This window comes from Petromyzon marinus, unplaced genomic scaffold, assembly GCF_048934315.1.
Source record: "Petromyzon marinus isolate PM22_M1 ecotype Great Lakes invasive population unplaced genomic scaffold, UKy_Petmar_22M1.pri1.0 PM_G_Scaffold_109, whole genome shotgun sequence".
NCBI classification, from domain to species: Eukaryota; Metazoa; Chordata; class Hyperoartia; order Petromyzontiformes; family Petromyzontidae; genus Petromyzon; species Petromyzon marinus.
In genome coordinates this window covers 237,049-258,117 of record NW_027422661.1, presented here as the reverse complement: position 1 = coordinate 258,117, position 21,069 = coordinate 237,049, and the positions used below count along the sequence as shown (strand labels likewise).

Below are 21,069 nucleotides of genomic sequence, written 5' to 3'. Positions count from 1 at the left end.
CACATACACACAGATACACACACTCACACATACACACTCACACACTCACACACACACAAAGATAAAGATCCCCCGTATAGCCTTAACAGACTGTAGGGGCAAGTGCTGTTAGCGAGCACCTATGAAGGCCGGAACGGTACACGAGGGGGTGGGTGGCCAGCACCACGCCCGACCGCCTTTGTCTCCCCAGTGGCAATGTTTACACACCGCACCAGGTACTCATTTGAGGCTGAGTCGACCTAGGGGAGGCCCGGGACCGGTTCAGATAATCGTCACTGGTGTTGGCCGTGAGCGGGAATCGAACCCGGGTCGCCAGGTTCATAGCGCAGCGCGCTAACCGCTACACTATCGCTCCTCTCACACACACACTCACACATACACACTCACACACTCACACACTCACACATACACACTCACACACTCACACACACACTCACACATACACAGACACACTCACACATACACACTCACTCACACACTCACACATACACACTCACACACTCACACACACACTCACACACTCACACATACACACATACACTCACACATACACACTCACTCACATACACACACATACACACTCACACACTCACACATACACACATACACAGACACACTCACACATACACACTCACTCACATACACACACATACACACTCACACACTCACACATACACACATACACACACTCACACATACACACTCACTCACACACACTCACACACTCACTCACACACTCACACACATACACACTCACACATACACACTCAAACACTCACACACACACATACACACTCAAACACTCACACATACACACTCACACACTTACACACTCACTCACACTCACTCACACACTCACATACACTCACACATACACACAGATACACACACTCACACATACACACTCACACACTCACACACACACTCACACACTCACACATACACACTCACACACTCACACACTCACACATACACACTCACACACTCACACACACACTCACACACTCACACATACACACATACACAGACACACTCACACATACACACTCACACACTCACACATACACACTCACACACTCACACACACACTCACACACTCACACATACACACATACACAGACACACTCACACATACACACTCACTCACATACACACACATACACACTCACACACTCACACATACACACATACACACACTCACACATACACACTCACTCACACTCACACACTCACACACTCACTCACTCACACACTCAAACACACACAGACACACACACACACAGACACACACACATACACACAGATACATTCACACACACTCACTCCTTCCCCTCCCTCTCCCTCCGGCCATGTCAGGCACTTTCGTGATGAGGGTGGTGGCGAGTGACATGGATGACCCCTTGACGCTCAACGGAGCGATTCGCTACCATATAGTGTTGCAGGTTCCCATGGTGACTGCACACCGCGTGTTCACCATCGACAGATTCACAGGCATCATCACCAATACTGTCCGGCTGGACCGAGAGGTGGGTATCACGTCTGTGTGTGTCTGTGTGTGTGTGTCTGTGTGTATGTCTGTGTGTGTGTCTGTGTGTGTGTGTGTCTGTGTGTGTCTATGTCTATGTGTGTGTCTGTGTGTGTGTGTGTTTGTCTCTAGTGTGTGTTTGTCTGTGTGTGTGTGTGTGTCTGTGTGTGTGTGTCTGTGTCTACCGCGTGTTCACCATCGACAGAGTCACAGGCATCATCACCAATACTGTCCGGCTGGACCGAGAGGTGGGTATCACGTCTGTGTGTGTCTGTGTGTGTGTCTGTGTGTGTGTGTGTGTCTGTGTGTTTGTCTCTAGTGTGTGTTTATCTGTGTGAGGTGTGTGTCTGCGTGTGTGTGTGTGTGTGTCTGTGTGTGTGTCTATGTGTGTGTCTGTGTGTTTGTCTCTACTGTGTGTGTCTGTGTGTCTCTGTGAGGTGTGTGTCTGTGTGAGTCTGTGTCTATGTGTGTGTCTGTGTGTTTGTCTCTACTGTGTGTTTGTCTGTGTGTGTGTCTGTGTGTTTGTCTCTACTGTGTGTGTGTGTCTGTGTGTGTGTGTCTGTGGCACGTGGACCCCCCTAATGGAACATCTTCGCCGGTTAGAAACATTTAGGCTGACCTGCCTACGATCCATCCTGGGTTTAACCAGACTGGATTGTGTGAGGAGCTCACAAATCCTTGAAAGATCTGGGCAGGGTCCCATCGGTGAGCTCCTCCGGCAGGCAAGGCTGCGATGGCTGGGTCATGTAGCCCGCATGCCCAGCCACCGCATGCCGAAACAGCTTTTGTTTGGCCGGATTGAGGGGGCTAAGCGGGCGCGGCACGGGCTAGAGAAGAGATGGAGTGATGTGGTACAGGAGGACGTGGAGCTGAGTGGACTTGCCGATGACTGGTACCAGCGGTGTCAAGATCGGCCTCTGTGGAGGAGGCTCGTGAAGGATGCTACTGGGCAGTTGGAGGCAGTCGCCCTCCAACAACAACGGAGGGCGGAGGAGCGACGCTCACAACAGCGAGCGGAGCGCCGGGTGGCTAAAGCACAGCAGGTTGGCACAGTAGGGGGCACAGGTGGTGCATCAGCCAGTCATCTCAGTCAGTCGACCCGTGGCACCTGGGTCTGCCCCGTGACCTCCTGCCAGCGGGCGTTCGACACTTCACGTGGCCTCAGGGTGCACATAGCCTGGCACAAGCGTCGTGGTGACGTCACCGCCACTTAGTGGCGAATGGCGGTTGTTGTTGTTGTTGTTGTGTGTCTGTGTGTGTGTCTGTGCGTGTGTGTCTATTTAACTACAAAAAAGTAATCTGCAGCGCCACACCTATTACCATCATTAGGGGAAAAAACGGTGACCCAATCACCAACCCCCAGGAACAGGTTTGCAGATTTGCTGAGCATTTCTGTGATGTCCTGGGGGAGGGAAAATCCCTCAGCCAGGAAAACATCGTGGCACAAAGTGAGGATGACCCTGCTGAGGCTGCGGTGCCTCAAATTTTGGAAGAGGTCACCCCCTGTGAGTGGCTGGCTGAGGTGCCATCTGTCGAGGAAGTACTGAAGGCGATCCGGAGTCTGAGACCAGGAAAGGCAGCGGGCAGAGATGATCTCCCAAGCGAAATGCTGAGGGAGGGCGGCGTTTGTGCACAGACTGCCCTATATGACATCATAACAACAGTCTGGACCACTGGACGGGTTCTCACTCTTCAGTGTGCCAGGAAAGGTCCTGGCAAGGATTATTCAACATCGCCTTGCCATGCACGCTGAGGAGAGGCTTGCGGAGCCCCAATGCGGTTTCAGGAAAGGGCGGTCCTGCACAGATGCCATATTTTCTGTCCGTCTGCTACAGCAGAGGTGTAGGGAATTCCAAAAAGACCTACATCTCTGCTTTATTGACCTGGTCAAGGCCTATGATACCATCAGTAGGCCTGGGCTCTGGGTTGTTCTTCGTGCTTTTGGAGTACCTGACCCTCTGCTCACGATCATTAAGGACCTTCATGATGGTGAGCGGGCCCGGGTAAAACTACGTGGCCGGGAGTCAGAGCCAGTCCCTGTTAACCTTGGGGTGCGACAGGGATGTCCTCTGGCTCCCACATTATTTAACATCTATTTTGACCACGTAGTTCGTGAAGCCTTCAATAGCTGTACCGGAGGAATCTCCATATGGTACAGATATAATGGGAGGCTGATCGACGCTCGGGTGCGGTCAAGGGATGGCTCCCGAATGTTCAACCACGTTATGTATGCTGATGATTTGGTAATAGCTGCTCATTCAGAGGAGGAGGTGGAGACGCTGCTGCTGAGACTGGAGCATGCCACTAAGAGGTGGGGCCTACCATCAGCCCCACCAAAACTAAGCACCTGTCTGCATATTTTGTACCATCGGACACTCCACCCCCACAACTCCCAATCGGTGATGGGGCAGTTGTGGAGAGAGTGGAGAGTTTCCCATACCTGGGCAGTGTGCTTATGACTGGCTCCAGTTTAACAGCAGAGGTCTCACTCCGAATCAGTCGAGCGGCAATATATTTTCATCGGTTGCGTAACGTTGTGTGCAAGCTACCTGATCTGTCGCTCCGCACTAAGCTTCAGGTCTTCTCGGCCACGGTCATTCCCTTCCTTCTCTACGCTTGCGAAACGTGGACACCCCTAATGGAACATCTTCGCCGGTTAGAAACATTTAGGCTGGCCTGCCTACGATCCATCCTGGGTTTAACCAGACTGGATTGTGTGAGGAGCTCACAAATCCTTGAGAGATCTGGGCAAGGTTCCATCGGTGAGCTCCTCCGGCGGGGAAGGCTGCGATGGCTGGGTCATGTAGCCGCATGCCCAGCCACCGCATGCCGAAACAGCTTTTGTTCGGCCGGATCGAGGGGGCTAAGCTAGCGCGGCACGGGCTAGAGAAGAGATGGAGTGATGTGGTACAGGAGGACGTGGAGCTGAGTTGACTTGCCGATGACTGGTACCAGCGGTGTCAAGATCAGCCTCTGTGGAGGAGGCTCGTGAAGGACGCTACTGGGCAGTTGGAGGTAGTCGCCCTCCAACAACAACGGAGGGCGGAGGAGCGACGCTCAGAATAACGAGCGGAGTGCCGGGTGGCTAAAGCACAGTAGGTTGGCACAGTAGGGGGCACAGGTGGTGCATCAGCCAGTCATCTCAGTCAGTCGACCCGTGGCACCTGGGTCTGCCTCGTGACCTCCTGCCAGCGGGCGTTCGACACTTCACGTAGCCTCAGGGTGCACATAGCCTGGCACAAGCCTCGTGGTGACGTCACCGCCACTTAGTGGCGAATGGCGGTTGTTGTTGTTGTTGTGTGTGTGTTTATCTCTACTGTGTGTGTCTCTGTGAGGTGTGTGTCTGTGTGTGTGTCTGTGTGTGTGTCTGTGTGTTTGTCTCTACTGTGTGTGTGTGTCTGTGTGTGTGTCTGTGTGTGTCTGTGTGTGTGTCTGTGTGTTTGTCTCTACTGTGTGTGTGTCTGTGTGTGTGTGTCTGTGTGTGGCTGTGTGTCTGTGTGTTTGTCTCTACTGTGTGTGTGTGTCTGTGTGAGGTGTGTGTCTGTGTGTGTCTGTGTCTGTGTGTGTCTGTGTCTAGAACATCTGACTGTTGTTGTATCTGTAAAGCAAAACAAATACGGTACATTTTGTGCACTGATGCAGTTTTCCGCATCGTTTAATCTGGCTTCTGCCGCACATCACGGACACAACGTTCGTGTGACGATTGTCTGAACTGGTCCCGGGCCCCCCTAGGTCGACTCGGCCTCAAATGAGTACCTGGTGCGGTGTGTAAACATTGCCACTAGGGAGACAAAGGCGGTCGTGCGTGGTGCTGGCCACCCACCCCCTCGTGTACCGTTCCAGCCTTCATAGGTGCTCGCTAACAGCACTTGCCCCTACAGTCTGTTAAGGCTATATGGGGGATCTTTGTCTGTGTCTATGTGTGTGTCTGTGTGTTTGTGTCTATGTGTGTGTCTGTGTGTTTGTCTCTACTGTGTGTGTGTGTCTGTGTGAGGTGTGTGTCTGTGTGTGTCTGTGTGTTTGTCTGTGTAAGGTGTGTGTCTGTGTGTGTCTGTGTGTGTTTGTGTGTGTCTGTGTGTATGTCTCTACTGTGTGTGTCTGTGTGTGTGTGTCTGTGTGTGTCTGTGTGTGTGTGTCTGTGTGTTTGTCTCTACTGTGTGTGTCTCTGTGAGGTGTTTGTCTGTGTGTGTGTGTGTCTGTGTGAGGTGTGTGTCTGTGTGTGTCTGTGTGTTTGTCTCTACTGTGTGTGTGTCTCTGTGAGGTGTGTGTCTGTGTGTGTCTGTGTGTGTGTGTGTGTGTCTGTGTGTGTGTGTGTTTGTCTCTATTGTGTGTGTGTGTGTCTCTGTGAGGTGTTTGTCTGTGTGTGTCTATGTCTGTGTGTGTGTCTGTGTGTGTGTCTGTGTGTGTCTGTGTGTCTGTGTCTATGTGTGTGTCTGTGTGTGTGTTTGTCTCTAGTGTGTGTTTGTCTGTGTGAGGTGTGTGTCTGTGTGTGTCTGTGTGTTTGTCTGTGTAAGGTGTGTGTCTGTGTGTGTCTGTGTGTGTGTCTGTGTGTGTCTGTGTGTGTGTCTGTGTGTGTCTCTGTCTCTCTGTGCACGCCATGTATAGCGGTTACCGCTCTACACTACAAACCCACTCCGTGCGTGTGCCGGGGGGTGACGGTGTGGGAGTGTCCGCTCTGTGTAGAGAGTGGCGCACTTTTCGCTGGTGGTGATGGCTTCAGACATGGAGGGAGACGCCAACATCGGACTCTCGACCACGGCCACCGCCATCGTCACCATCACCGACATCAATGACCACGCCCCCGAGTTCACGAGTAGAACCGTACGGCACGCCGGCACCACCACCGCCACCACCACACACCACCCACACTCACACCGTCACCACCACCCAACCTCAACACTGCACCATAGACTCAACACTGCACCATAGATTCAACACTGCACCATAGACTCAACACTGCACCATAGACCAAACACTGTACCATAGACTCAACACTGCACCATAGACTCAACACTGCACTATAGACTCAACACTGCACCATAGACTCAACATTGCCCTTAGACTCAACACTGCACGATAGACTCAACACTGCACCATAGACTCAACACTGCCCATAGACTCAACACTGCACCATAGACTCAGCACTGCACCATAGACTCAACACTGCACCATAGACTCAACACTGCACCATAGACTCAACACTGCACGATAGACCAAACACTGTACCATAGACCCAACACTGCACCATAGACTCAACACTGCACCATAGACTCAACACTGCACCACAGACTCAACACTGCCCTTAGACTCAACACTGCCCATAGACTCAACACTGCACCATAGACTCAGCACTGCACCATAGACTCAACACTGCACCATAGAATCAACACTGCACCATAGACCCAACACTGCACCATAGACTCAACACTGCACCATAGACTCAACACTGCCCATAGACTCAACACTGCACCATAGACTCAACACTGCACTATAGACTCAACACTGCACCATAGACTCAACACTGCACCATAGACTCAACACTGCACCATAGACCAAACACTGTACCATAGACTCAACACTGCACCATAGACTCAACACTGCACCATAGACTCAACACTGCACCATAGACTCAACACTGCCCTTAGACTCAACACTGCACCATAGACTCAACACTGCACCATAGACTCAACACTGCCCATAGACTCAACACTGCACCATAGACTCAGCACTGCACCATAGACTCAACACTGCACCATAGACTCAACACTGCACCATAGACTCAACACTGCACCATAGACTCAACACTGCACCATAGACTCAACACTGCCCATAGACTCAACACTGCACCATAGACTCAGCACTGCTCCATAGACTAAACACTGCACCATAGACTCAACACTACACCATAGACTCAACACTGCCCTTAGACTCAACAATGCACAATAGACTCAACACTGCACCATAGACTCAACACTGCCCATAGACTCAACACTGCCCTTAGACTCAACATTGCCCTTAGACTCAACACTGCACGATAGACTCAACACTGCACCATAGACTCAACACTGCACCATAGACTCAGCACTGCACCATAGACTCAACACTGCACCATAGACTCAACACTGCACCATAGACTCAAAACTGCCCATAGACTCAACACTGCACCATAGACTCAGCACTGCTCCATAGACTAAACACTGCACCATAGACTCAACACTGCACCATAGACTCAACACTGCCCTTAGACTCAACAATGCACAATAGACTCAACACTGCACCATAGACTCAACACTGCCCATAGACTCAACACTGCCCTTAGACTCAACACTGCACAATAGACTCAACACTGCACCATAGACTCAACACTGCCCATAGACTCAACACTGCACCATAGACTCAGCACTGCACCATAGACTCAACACTGCACCATAGAATCAACACTGCACCATAGACCCAACACTGCACCATAGACTCAACACTGCACCATAGACTCAACACTGCCCATAGACTCAACACTGCACCATAGACTCAACACTGCACTATAGACTCAACACTGCACCATAGACTCAACACTGCACCATAGACTCAAAACTGCACCATAGACCAAACACTGTACCATAGACTCAACACTGCACCATAGACTCAACACTGCACCATAGACTCAACACTGCACCATAGACTCAACACTGCCCTTAGACTCAACACTGCACGATAGACTCAACACTGCACCATAGACTCAACACTGCCCATAGACTCAACACTGCACCATAGACTCAGCACTGCACCATAGACTCAACACTGCACCATAGACTCAACACTGCACCATAGACTCAACACTGCACCATAGACTCAACACTGCACCATAGACTCAACACTGCCCATAGACTCAACACTGCACCATAGACTCAGCACTGCTCCATAGACTAAACACTGCACCATAGACTCAACACTGCACCATAGACTCAACACTGCCCTTAGACTCAACAATGCACAATAGACTCAACACTGCACCATAGACTCAACACTGCCCATAGACTCAACACTGCCCTTAGACTCAACATTGCCCTTAGACTCAACACTGCACGATAGACTCAACACTGCACCATAGACTCAACACTGCCCATAGACTCAACACTGCACCATAGACTCAGCACTGCACCATAGACTCAACACTGCACCATAGACTCAACACTGCACAATAGACTCAACACTGCACCATAGACTCAACACTGCACCATAGACTCAACACTGCACCATAGACGCAACACTGCACCATAGACTCAACACTGCGCCATAGACTCAACACTGCACCATAGACTCAGCACTGCTCCATAGACTAAACACTGCACCATAGACTCAACACTGCACCATAGACTCAACACTGCACCATAGACTCAACACTGCACCATAGACTCAACACTGTTCCATAGACTCAACACTGCACCATAGACTCAGCACTGCTCCATAGACTAAACACTGCACCATAGACTCAACACTGCCCATAGACTCAACACTGCACCATAGACTCAACACTGCACCATAGACTCAACACTGCTCCATAGACTCAACACTGCACCATAGACTCAGCACTGCTCCATAGACTAAACACTGCACCATAGACTCAACACTGCACCATAGACTCAACACTGCACCATAGACTCAACACTGCACCATAGACTCAACACTGCACCATAGACTCAACACTGCCCATAGACTCAACACTGCACCATAGACTCAACACTGCACTATAGACTCAACACTGCACCATAGACTCAACACTGCACCATAGACTCAACACTGCACCATAGACCAAACACTGCACCATAGACTCAACACTGCCCTTAGACTCAACACTGCACGATAGACTCAACACTGCACCATAGACTCAACACTGCCCATAGACTCAACACTGCACCATAGACTCAGAACTGTACCATAGACTCAACACTGCACCATAGACTCAACACTGCACCATAGACTCAACACTGCACCATAGACTCAACACTGCCCATAGACTCAACACTGCACCATAGACTCAGCACTGCTCCATAGACTAAACACTGCACCATAGACTCAACACTGCACCATAGACTCAACACTGCCCTTAGACTCAACAATGCACAATAGACTCAACACTGCACCATAGACTCAACACTGCCCATAGACTCAACACTGCCCTTAGACTCAACATTGCCCTTAGACTCAACACTGCACGATAGACTCAACACTGCACCATAGACTCAACACTGCCCATAGACTCAACACTGCACCATAGACTCAGCACTGCACCATAGACTCAACACTGCACCATAGACTCAACACTGCACAATAGACTCAACACTGCACCATAGACTCAACACTGCACCATAGACTCAACACTGCACCATAGACGCAACACTGCACCATAGACTCAACACTGCGCCATAGACTCAACACTGCACCATAGACTCAGCACTGCTCCATAGACTAAACACTGCACCATAGACTCAACACTGCACCATAGACTCAACACTGCACCATAGACTCAACACTGCACCATAGACTCAACACTGTTCCATAGACTCAACACTGCACCATAGACTCAGCACTGCTCCATAGACTAAACACTGCACCATAGACTCAACACTGCCCATAGACTCAACACTGCACCATAGACTCAACACTGCACCATAGACTCAACACTGCTCCATAGACTCAACACTGCACCATAGACTCAGCACTGCTCCATAGACTAAACACTGCACCATAGACTCAACACTGCACCATAGACTCAACACTGCACCATAGACTCAACACTGCACCATAGACTCAACACTGCACCATAGACTCAACACTGCCCATAGACTCAACACTGCACCATAGACTCAACACTGCACTATAGACTCAACACTGCACCATAGACTCAACACTGCACCATAGACTCAACACTGCACCATAGACCAAACACTGCACCATAGACTCAACACTGCCCTTAGACTCAACACTGCACGATAGACTCAACACTGCACCATAGACTCAACACTGCCCATAGACTCAACACTGCACCATAGACTCAGAACTGTACCATAGACTCAACACTGCACCATAGACTCAACACTGCACCATAGACTCAACACTGCACCATAGACTCAACACTGCACCATAGACTCAACACTGCACCATAGACTCAACACTGCACCATAGACTCAACACTGCACCAAAGACTCAACACTGCACCATAGACTCAACACTGCACCATAGACTCAACACTGCACCATAGACTCAAAACTGCACCATAGACTCAACACTGCACCATAGACTCAACACTGCACAATAGACTCAACACTGCACCATAGACTCAACAATGCACCATAGACTCAAAACTGCCCATAGACTCAACACTGCACCATAGACTCAGCACTGCTCCATAGACTAAACACTGCACCATAGACTCAACACTGCACCATAGACTCAACACTGCCCTTAGACTCAACAATGCACAATAGACTCAACACTGCACCATAGACTCAACACTGCCCATAGACTCAACACTGCCCTTAGACTCAACACTGCACAATAGACTCAACACTGCACCATAGACTCAACACTGCCCATAGACTCAACACTGCACCATAGACTCAGCACTGCACCATAGACTCAACACTGCACCATAGAATCAACACTGCACCATAGACCCAACACTGCACCATAGACTCAACACTGCACCATAGACTCAACACTGCCCATAGACTCAACACTGCACCATAGACTCAACACTGCACTATAGACTCAACACTGCACCATAGACTCAACACTGCACCATAGACTCAAAACTGCACCATAGACCAAACACTGTACCATAGACTCAACACTGCACCATAGACTCAACACTGCACCATAGACTCAACACTGCACCATAGACTCAACACTGCCCTTAGACTCAACACTGCACGATAGACTCAACACTGCACCATAGACTCAACACTGCCCATAGACTCAACACTGCACCATAGACTCAGCACTGCACCATAGACTCAACACTGCACCATAGACTCAACACTGCACCATAGACTCAACACTGCACCATAGACTCAACACTGCACCATAGACTCAACACTGCCCATAGACTCAACACTGCACCATAGACTCAGCACTGCTCCATAGACTAAACACTGCACCATAGACTCAACACTGCACCATAGACTCAACACTGCCCTTAGACTCAACAATGCACAATAGACTCAACACTGCACCATAGACTCAACACTGCCCATAGACTCAACACTGCCCTTAGACTCAACATTGCCCTTAGACTCAACACTGCACGATAGACTCAACACTGCACCATAGACTCAACACTGCCCATAGACTCAACACTGCACCATAGACTCAGCACTGCACCATAGACTCAACACTGCACCATAGACTCAACACTGCACAATAGACTCAACACTGCACCATAGACTCAACACTGCACCATAGACTCAACACTGCACCATAGACGCAACACTGCACCATAGACTCAACACTGCGCCATAGACTCAACACTGCACCATAGACTCAGCACTGCTCCATAGACTAAACACTGCACCATAGACTCAACACTGCACCATAGACTCAACACTGCACCATAGACTCAACACTGCACCATAGACTCAACACTGTTCCATAGACTCAACACTGCACCATAGACTCAGCACTGCTCCATAGACTAAACACTGCACCATAGACTCAACACTGCCCATAGACTCAACACTGCACCATAGACTCAACACTGCACCATAGACTCAACACTGCTCCATAGACTCAACACTGCACCATAGACTCAGCACTGCTCCATAGACTAAACACTGCACCATAGACTCAACACTGCACCATAGACTCAACACTGCACCATAGACTCAACACTGCACCATAGACTCAACACTGCACCATAGACTCAACACTGCCCATAGACTCAACACTGCACCATAGACTCAACACTGCACTATAGACTCAACACTGCACCATAGACTCAACACTGCACCATAGACTCAACACTGCACCATAGACCAAACACTGCACCATAGACTCAACACTGCCCTTAGACTCAACACTGCACGATAGACTCAACACTGCACCATAGACTCAACACTGCCCATAGACTCAACACTGCACCATAGACTCAGAACTGTACCATAGACTCAACACTGCACCATAGACTCAACACTGCACCATAGACTCAACACTGCACCATAGACTCAACACTGCCCATAGACTCAACACTGCACCATAGACTCAGCACTGCTCCATAGACTAAACACTGCACCATAGACTCAACACTGCACCATAGACTCAACACTGCCCTTAGACTCAACAATGCACAATAGACTCAACACTGCACCATAGACTCAACACTGCCCATAGACTCAACACTGCCCTTAGACTCAACATTGCCCTTAGACTCAACACTGCACGATAGACTCAACACTGCACCATAGACTCAACACTGCCCATAGACTCAACACTGCACCATAGACTCAGCACTGCACCATAGACTCAACACTGCACCATAGACTCAACACTGCACAATAGACTCAACACTGCACCATAGACTCAACACTGCACCATAGACTCAACACTGCACCATAGACGCAACACTGCACCATAGACTCAACACTGCGCCATAGACTCAACACTGCACCATAGACTCAGCACTGCTCCATAGACTAAACACTGCACCATAGACTCAACACTGCACCATAGACTCAACACTGCACCATAGACTCAACACTGCACCATAGACTCAACACTGTTCCATAGACTCAACACTGCACCATAGACTCAGCACTGCTCCATAGACTAAACACTGCACCATAGACTCAACACTGCCCATAGACTCAACACTGCACCATAGACTCAACACTGCACCATAGACTCAACACTGCTCCATAGACTCAACACTGCACCATAGACTCAGCACTGCTCCATAGACTAAACACTGCACCATAGACTCAACACTGCACCATAGACTCAACACTGCACCATAGACTCAACACTGCACCATAGACTCAACACTGCACCATAGACTCAACACTGCCCATAGACTCAACACTGCACCATAGACTCAACACTGCACTATAGACTCAACACTGCACCATAGACTCAACACTGCACCATAGACTCAACACTGCACCATAGACCAAACACTGCACCATAGACTCAACACTGCCCTTAGACTCAACACTGCACGATAGACTCAACACTGCACCATAGACTCAACACTGCCCATAGACTCAACACTGCACCATAGACTCAGAACTGTACCATAGACTCAACACTGCACCATAGACTCAACACTGCACCATAGACTCAACACTGCACCATAGACTCAACACTGCACCATAGACTCAACACTGCACCATAGACTCAACACTGCACCATAGACTCAACACTGCACCAAAGACTCAACACTGCACCATAGACTCAACACTGCACCATAGACTCAACACTGCACCATAGACTCAAAACTGCACCATAGACTCAACACTGCACCATAGACTCAACACTGCACAATAGACTCAACACTGCACCATAGACTCAACAATGCACCATAGACTCAACACTGCACCATAGACGCAACACTGCACCATAGACTCAACACTGCGCCATAGACTCAACACTGCACCATAGACTCAGCACTGCTCCATAGACTAAACACTGCACCATAGACTCAACACTGCACCATAGACTCAACACTGCACCATAGACTCAACACTGCACCATAGACTCAACACTGCTCCATAGACTCAACACTGCACCATAGACTCAGCACTGCTCCATAGACTAAACACTGCACCATAGATTCAACACTGCCCATAGACTCAACACTGCACCATAGACTCAACACTGCACCATAGACTCAACACTGCTCCATAGACTCAACACTGCACCATAGACTCAGCACTGCTCCATAGACTAAACACTGCACCATAGACTCAACACTGCACCATAGACTCAACACTGCACCATAGACTCAACACTGCACCATAGACTCAACACTGCACCATAGACTCAACACTGCCCATAGACTCAAGACTGCACCATAGACTCAACACTGCACCATAGACTCAACACTGCACCATAGACTCAACACTGCACCATAGACTCAACACTGCACCATAGACCAAACACTGTACCATAGACTCAACACTGCACCATAGACTCACCACTGCACCATAGACTCAGCACTGCACCATAGACTCAACACTGCCCTTAGACTCAACACTGCACGATAGACTCAACACTGCACCATAGACTCAACACTGCCCATAGACTTAACACTGCAACATAGACTCAGCACTGCACCATAGACTCAACACTGCACCATAGACTCAACACTGCACCATAGACTCAACACTGCACCATAGACTCAACACTGCCCATAGACTCAACACTGCACCATAGACTCAACACTGCAATATAGACTCAACACTGCACCATAGACTCAACACTGCACCAAAGACTCAACACCGCACCATAGACTCAAAACCGCAACATAGACTCAACACTGCACCATAGACTCAACACTGCACCATAGACTCAACACTGCACCATAGACTCAACACTGCACAATAGACTCAACACTGCACCATAGACTCAACACTGCACCATAGACTCAACACTGCACCATAGACTCAACACTGCACCATAGACTCAACACTGCGCCATAGACTCAACACTGCACCATAGACTCAGCACTGCTCCATAGACTAAACACTGCACCATAGACTCAACACTGCACCATAGACTCAGCACTGCTCCATAGACTAAACACTGCACCATAGACTCAACACTGCACCATAGACTCAACACTGTTCCATAGACTCAACACTGCACCATAGACTCAGCACTGCTCCATAGACTAAACACTGCACCATAGACTCAACACTGCCCTTAGACTCAACACTGCCCATAGACTCAACACTGCACCATAGACTCAGCACTGCACCATAGACTCAACACTGCACCATAGAATCAACACTGCACCATAGACCCAACACTGCACCATAGACTCAACACTGCACCATAGACTCAACACTGCCCATAGACTCAACACTGCACCATAGACTCAACACTGCACTATAGACTCAACACTGCACCATAGACTCAACACTGCACCATAGACTCAACACTGCACCATAGACCAAACACTGTACCATAGACTCAACACTGCACCATAGACTCAACACTGCACCATAGACTCAACACTGCACCATAGACTCAACACTGCCCTTAGACTCAACACTGCACGATAGACTCAACACTGCACCATAGACTCAACACTGCCCATAGACTCAACACTGCACCATAGACTCAGCACTGCACCATAGACTCAACACTGCACCATAGACTCAACACTGCACCATAGACTCAACACTGCACCATAGACTCAACACTGCACCATAGACTCAACACTGCCCATAGACTCAACACTGCACCATAGACTCAGCACTGCTCCATAGACTAAACACTGCACCATAGACTCAACACTACACCATAGACTCAACACTGCCCTTAGACTCAACAATGCACAATAGACTCAACACTGCACCATAGACTCAACACTGCCCATAGACTCAACACTGCCCTTAGACTCAACATTGCCCTTAGACTCAACACTGCACGATAGACTCAACACTGCACCATAGACTCAACACTGCACCATAGACTCAGCACTGCACCATAGACTCAACACTGCACCATAGACTCAACACTGCACCATAGACTCAAAACTGCCCATAGACTCAACACTGCACCATAGACTCAGCACTGCTCCATAGACTAAACACTGCACCATAGACTCAACACTGCACCATAGACTCAACACTGCCCTTAGACTCAACAATGCACAATAGACTCAACACTGCACCATAGACTCAACACTGCCCATAGACTCAACACTGCCCTTAGACTCAACACTGCACAATAGACTCAACACTGCACCATAGACTCAACACTGCCCATAGACTCAACACTGCACCATAGACTCAGCACTGCACCATAGACTCAACACTGCACCATAGAATCAACACTGCACCATAGACCCAACACTGCACCATAGACTCAACACTGCACCATAGACTCAACACTGCCCATAGACTCAACACTGCACCATAGACTCAACACTGCACTATAGACTCAACACTGCACCATAGACTCAACACTGCACCATAGACTCAAAACTGCACCATAGACCAAACACTGTACCATAGACTCAACACTGCACCATAGACTCAACACTGCACCATAGACTCAACACTGCACCATAGACTCAACACTGCCCTTAGACTCAACACTGCACGATAGACTCAACACTGCACCATAGACTCAACACTGCCCATAGACTCAACACTGCACCATAGACTCAGCACTGCACCATAGACTCAACACTGCACCATAGACTCAACACTGCACCATAGACTCAACACTGCACCATAGACTCAACACTGCACCATAGACTCAACACTGCCCATAGACTCAACACTGCACCATAGACTCAGCACTGCTCCATAGACTAAACACTGCACCATAGACTCAACACTGCACCATAGACTCAACACTGCCCTTAGACTCAACAATGCACAATAGACTCAACACTGCACCATAGACTCAACACTGCCCATAGACTCAACACTGCCCTTAGACTCAACATTGCCCTTAGACTCAACACTGCACGATAGACTCAACACTGCACCATAGACTCAACACTGCACCAAAGACTCAACACCGCACCATAGACTCAACACCGCAACATAGACTCAACACTGCACCATAGACTCAACACTGCACCATAGACTCAACACTGCACCATAGACTCAACACTGCACAATAGACTCAACACTGCACCATAGACTCAACACTGCACCATAGACTCAACACTGCACCATAGACTCAACACTGCACCATAGACTCAACACTGCGCCATAGACTCAACACTGCACCATAGACTCAGCACTGCTCCATAGACTAAACACTGCACCATAGACTCAACACTGCACCATAGACTCAACACTGCGCTTAGACTCAACACTGCACGATAGACTCAACACTGCACCATAGACTCAACACTGCCCATAGACTCAACACTGCACCATAGACTCAACACTGCACCATAGACTCAACACTGCTCCATAGACTCAACACTGCACCATAGACTCAGCACTGCTCCATAGACTAAACACTGCACCATAGACTCAACACTGCACCATAGACTCAACACTGCCCTTAGACTCAACAATGCACAATAGACTCAACACTGCACCATAGACTCAACACTGCCCATAGACTCAACACTGCACCATAGACTCAACACTGCAATATAGACTCAACACTGCAATATAGACTCAACACTGCACCATAGACTCAACACTGCACCAAAGACTCAACACTGCACCATAGACTCAACACTGCAACATAGACTCAACACTGCACCATAGACTCAACACTGCACCAAAGACTCAACACTGCACCATAGACTCAACACTGCACCATAGACTCAACACTGCACCATAGACTCAACACTGCACCATAGACTCAACACTGCACAATGGACTCAACACTGCACCATAGACTCAACACTGCACCATAGACTCAACACTGCACCATAGACTCAACACTGCACCATAGACTCAACACTGCGCCATAGACTCAACACTGCACCATAGACTCAGCACTGCTCCATAGACTGAACACTGCACCATAGACTCAACACTGCACCATAGACTCAACACTGCCCTTAGACTCAACACTGCACGATAGACTCAACACTGCACCATAGACTCAACACTGCCCATAGACTCAACACTGCACCATAGACTCAGAACTGCACCATAGACTCAACACTGCACCATAGACTCAACACTGCACCATAGACTCAACACTGCACCATAGACTCAACACTGCACCATAGACTCAACACTGCACCAAAGACTCAACACTGCACCATAGACTCAACACTGCACCATAGACTCAACACTGCACCATAGACTCAACACTGCACCATAGACTCAACACTGCACCATAGACTCAACACTGCACAATAGACTCAACACTGTACCATAGACTCAACACTGCACCATAGACTCAACACTGCACCATAGACGCAACACTGCACCATAGACTCAACACTGCGCCATAGACTCAACACTGCACCATAGACTCAGCACTGCTCCATAGACTAAACACTGCACCATAGACTCAACACTGCACCATAGACTCAACACTGCACCATAGACTCAACACTGCACCATAGACTCAACACTGCTCCATAGACTCAACACTGCACCATAGACTCAGCACTGCTCCATAGACTAAACACTGCACCATAGACTCAACACTGCCCATAGACTCAACACTGCACCATAGACTCAACACTGCACCATAGACTCAACACTGCTCCATAGACTCAACACTGCACCATAGACTCAGCACTGCTCCATAGACTAAACACTGCACCATAGACTCAACACTGCACCATAGACTCAACACTGCACCATAGACTCAACACTGCACCATAGACTCAACACTGCACCATAGACTCAACACTGCCCATAGACTCAACACTGCACCATAGACTCAACACTGCACTATAGACTCAACACTGCACCATAGACTCAACACTGCACCATAGACTCAACACTGCACCATAGACCAAACACTGTACCATAGACTCAACACTGCACCATAGACTCACCACTGCACCATAGACTCAGCACTGCACCATAGACTCAACACTGCCCTTAGACTCAACACTGCACGATAGACTCAACACTGCACCATAGACTCAACACTGCCCATAGACTCAACACTGCAACATAGACTCAGCACTGCACCATAGACTCAACACTGCACCATAGACTCAACACTGCACCATAGACTCAACACTGCACCATAGACTCAACACTGCCCATAGACTCAACACTGCACCATAGACTCAACACTGCAATATAGACTCAACACTGCACCATAGACTCAACACTGCACCAAAGACTCAACACTGCACCATAGACTCAACACTGCAACATAGACTCAACACTGCACCATAGACTCAACACTGCACCATAGACTCAACACTGCACCATAGACTCAACACTGCACAATAGACTCAACACTGCACCATAGACCCAACACTGCACCATAGACTCAACACTGCCCATAGACTCAACACTGCACCATAGACTCAACACTGCACTATAGACTCAACACTGCACCATAGACTCAACACTGCACCATAGACTCAACACTGCACCATAGACCAAACACTGCACCATAGACTCAACACTGCCCTTAGACTCAACACTGCACGATAGACTCAACACTGCACCATAGACTCAACACTGCCCATAGACTCAACACTGCACCATAGACTCAGAACTGCACCATAGACTCAACACTGCACCATAGACTCAACACTGCACCATAGACTCAACACTGCACCATAGACTCAACACTGCACCATAGACTCAACACTGCACCAAAGACTCAACACTGCACCATAGACTCAACACTGCACCATAGACTCAACACTGCACCATAGACTCAACACTGCACCATAGACTCAACACTGCACCATAGACTCAACACTGCACAATAGACTCAACACTGCACCATAGACTCAACACTGCAACATAGACTCAACACTGCACCATAGACGCAACACTGCACCATAGACTCAACACTGCGCCATAGACTCAACACTGCACCATAGACTCAGCACTGCTCCATAGACTAAACACTGCACCATAGACTCAACACTGCACCATAGACTCAACACTGCACCATAGACTCAACACTGCACCATAGACTCAACACTGCTCCATAGACTCAACACTGCACCATAGACTCAGCACTGCTCCATAGACTAAACACTGCACCATAGACTCAACACTGCCCATAGACTCAACACTGCACCATAGACTCAACACTGCACCATAGACTCAACACTGCTCAATAGACTCAACACTGCACCATAGACTCAGCACTGCTCCATAGACTAAACACTGCACCATAGACTCAACACTGCACCATAGACTCAGCACTGCTCCATAGACTAAACACTGCACCATAGACTCAACACTGCACCATAGACTCAACACTGCGCTTAGACTCAACACTGCACAATAGACTCAACACTGCACCATAGACTCAACACTGCCCATAGACTCAACACTGCACCATAGACTCAACACTGCACCATAGACTCAACACTGCTCCATAGACTCAACACTGCACCATAGACTCAGCAGTGCTCCATAGACTAAACACTGCACCATAGACTCAACACTGCACCATAGACTCAACACTGCCCTTAGACTCAACAATGCACAATAGACTCAACACTGCACCATAGACTCAACACTGCCCATAGACTCAACACTGCACCATAGACTCAACACTGCAATATAGACTCAACACTGCACCATAGACTCAACACTGCACCAAAGACTCAACACTGCACCATAGACTCAACACTGCAACATAGACTCAACACTGCACCATAGACTCAACACTGCACCAAAGACTCA

At 48.9% G+C, this 21,069-nt stretch overlaps 1 protein-coding gene across 1 annotated transcript in view; it reads left to right on the top strand.

Moving 5' to 3' along the window:
* The window catches only part of LOC142908881 (cadherin-2-like), a 123,951-nt gene that overhangs the window by 11,638 nt on the left and 91,244 nt on the right, over positions 1-21,069 (top strand). The window contains exons 5-6 of the mRNA XM_076059523.1: positions 1,357-1,526; positions 6,209-6,346. Of these exons, the coding sequence (XP_075915638.1) occupies positions 1,357-1,526; positions 6,209-6,346 (308 nt within the window). The remainder of the gene's footprint in view (positions 1-1,356; positions 1,527-6,208; positions 6,347-21,069) is intronic.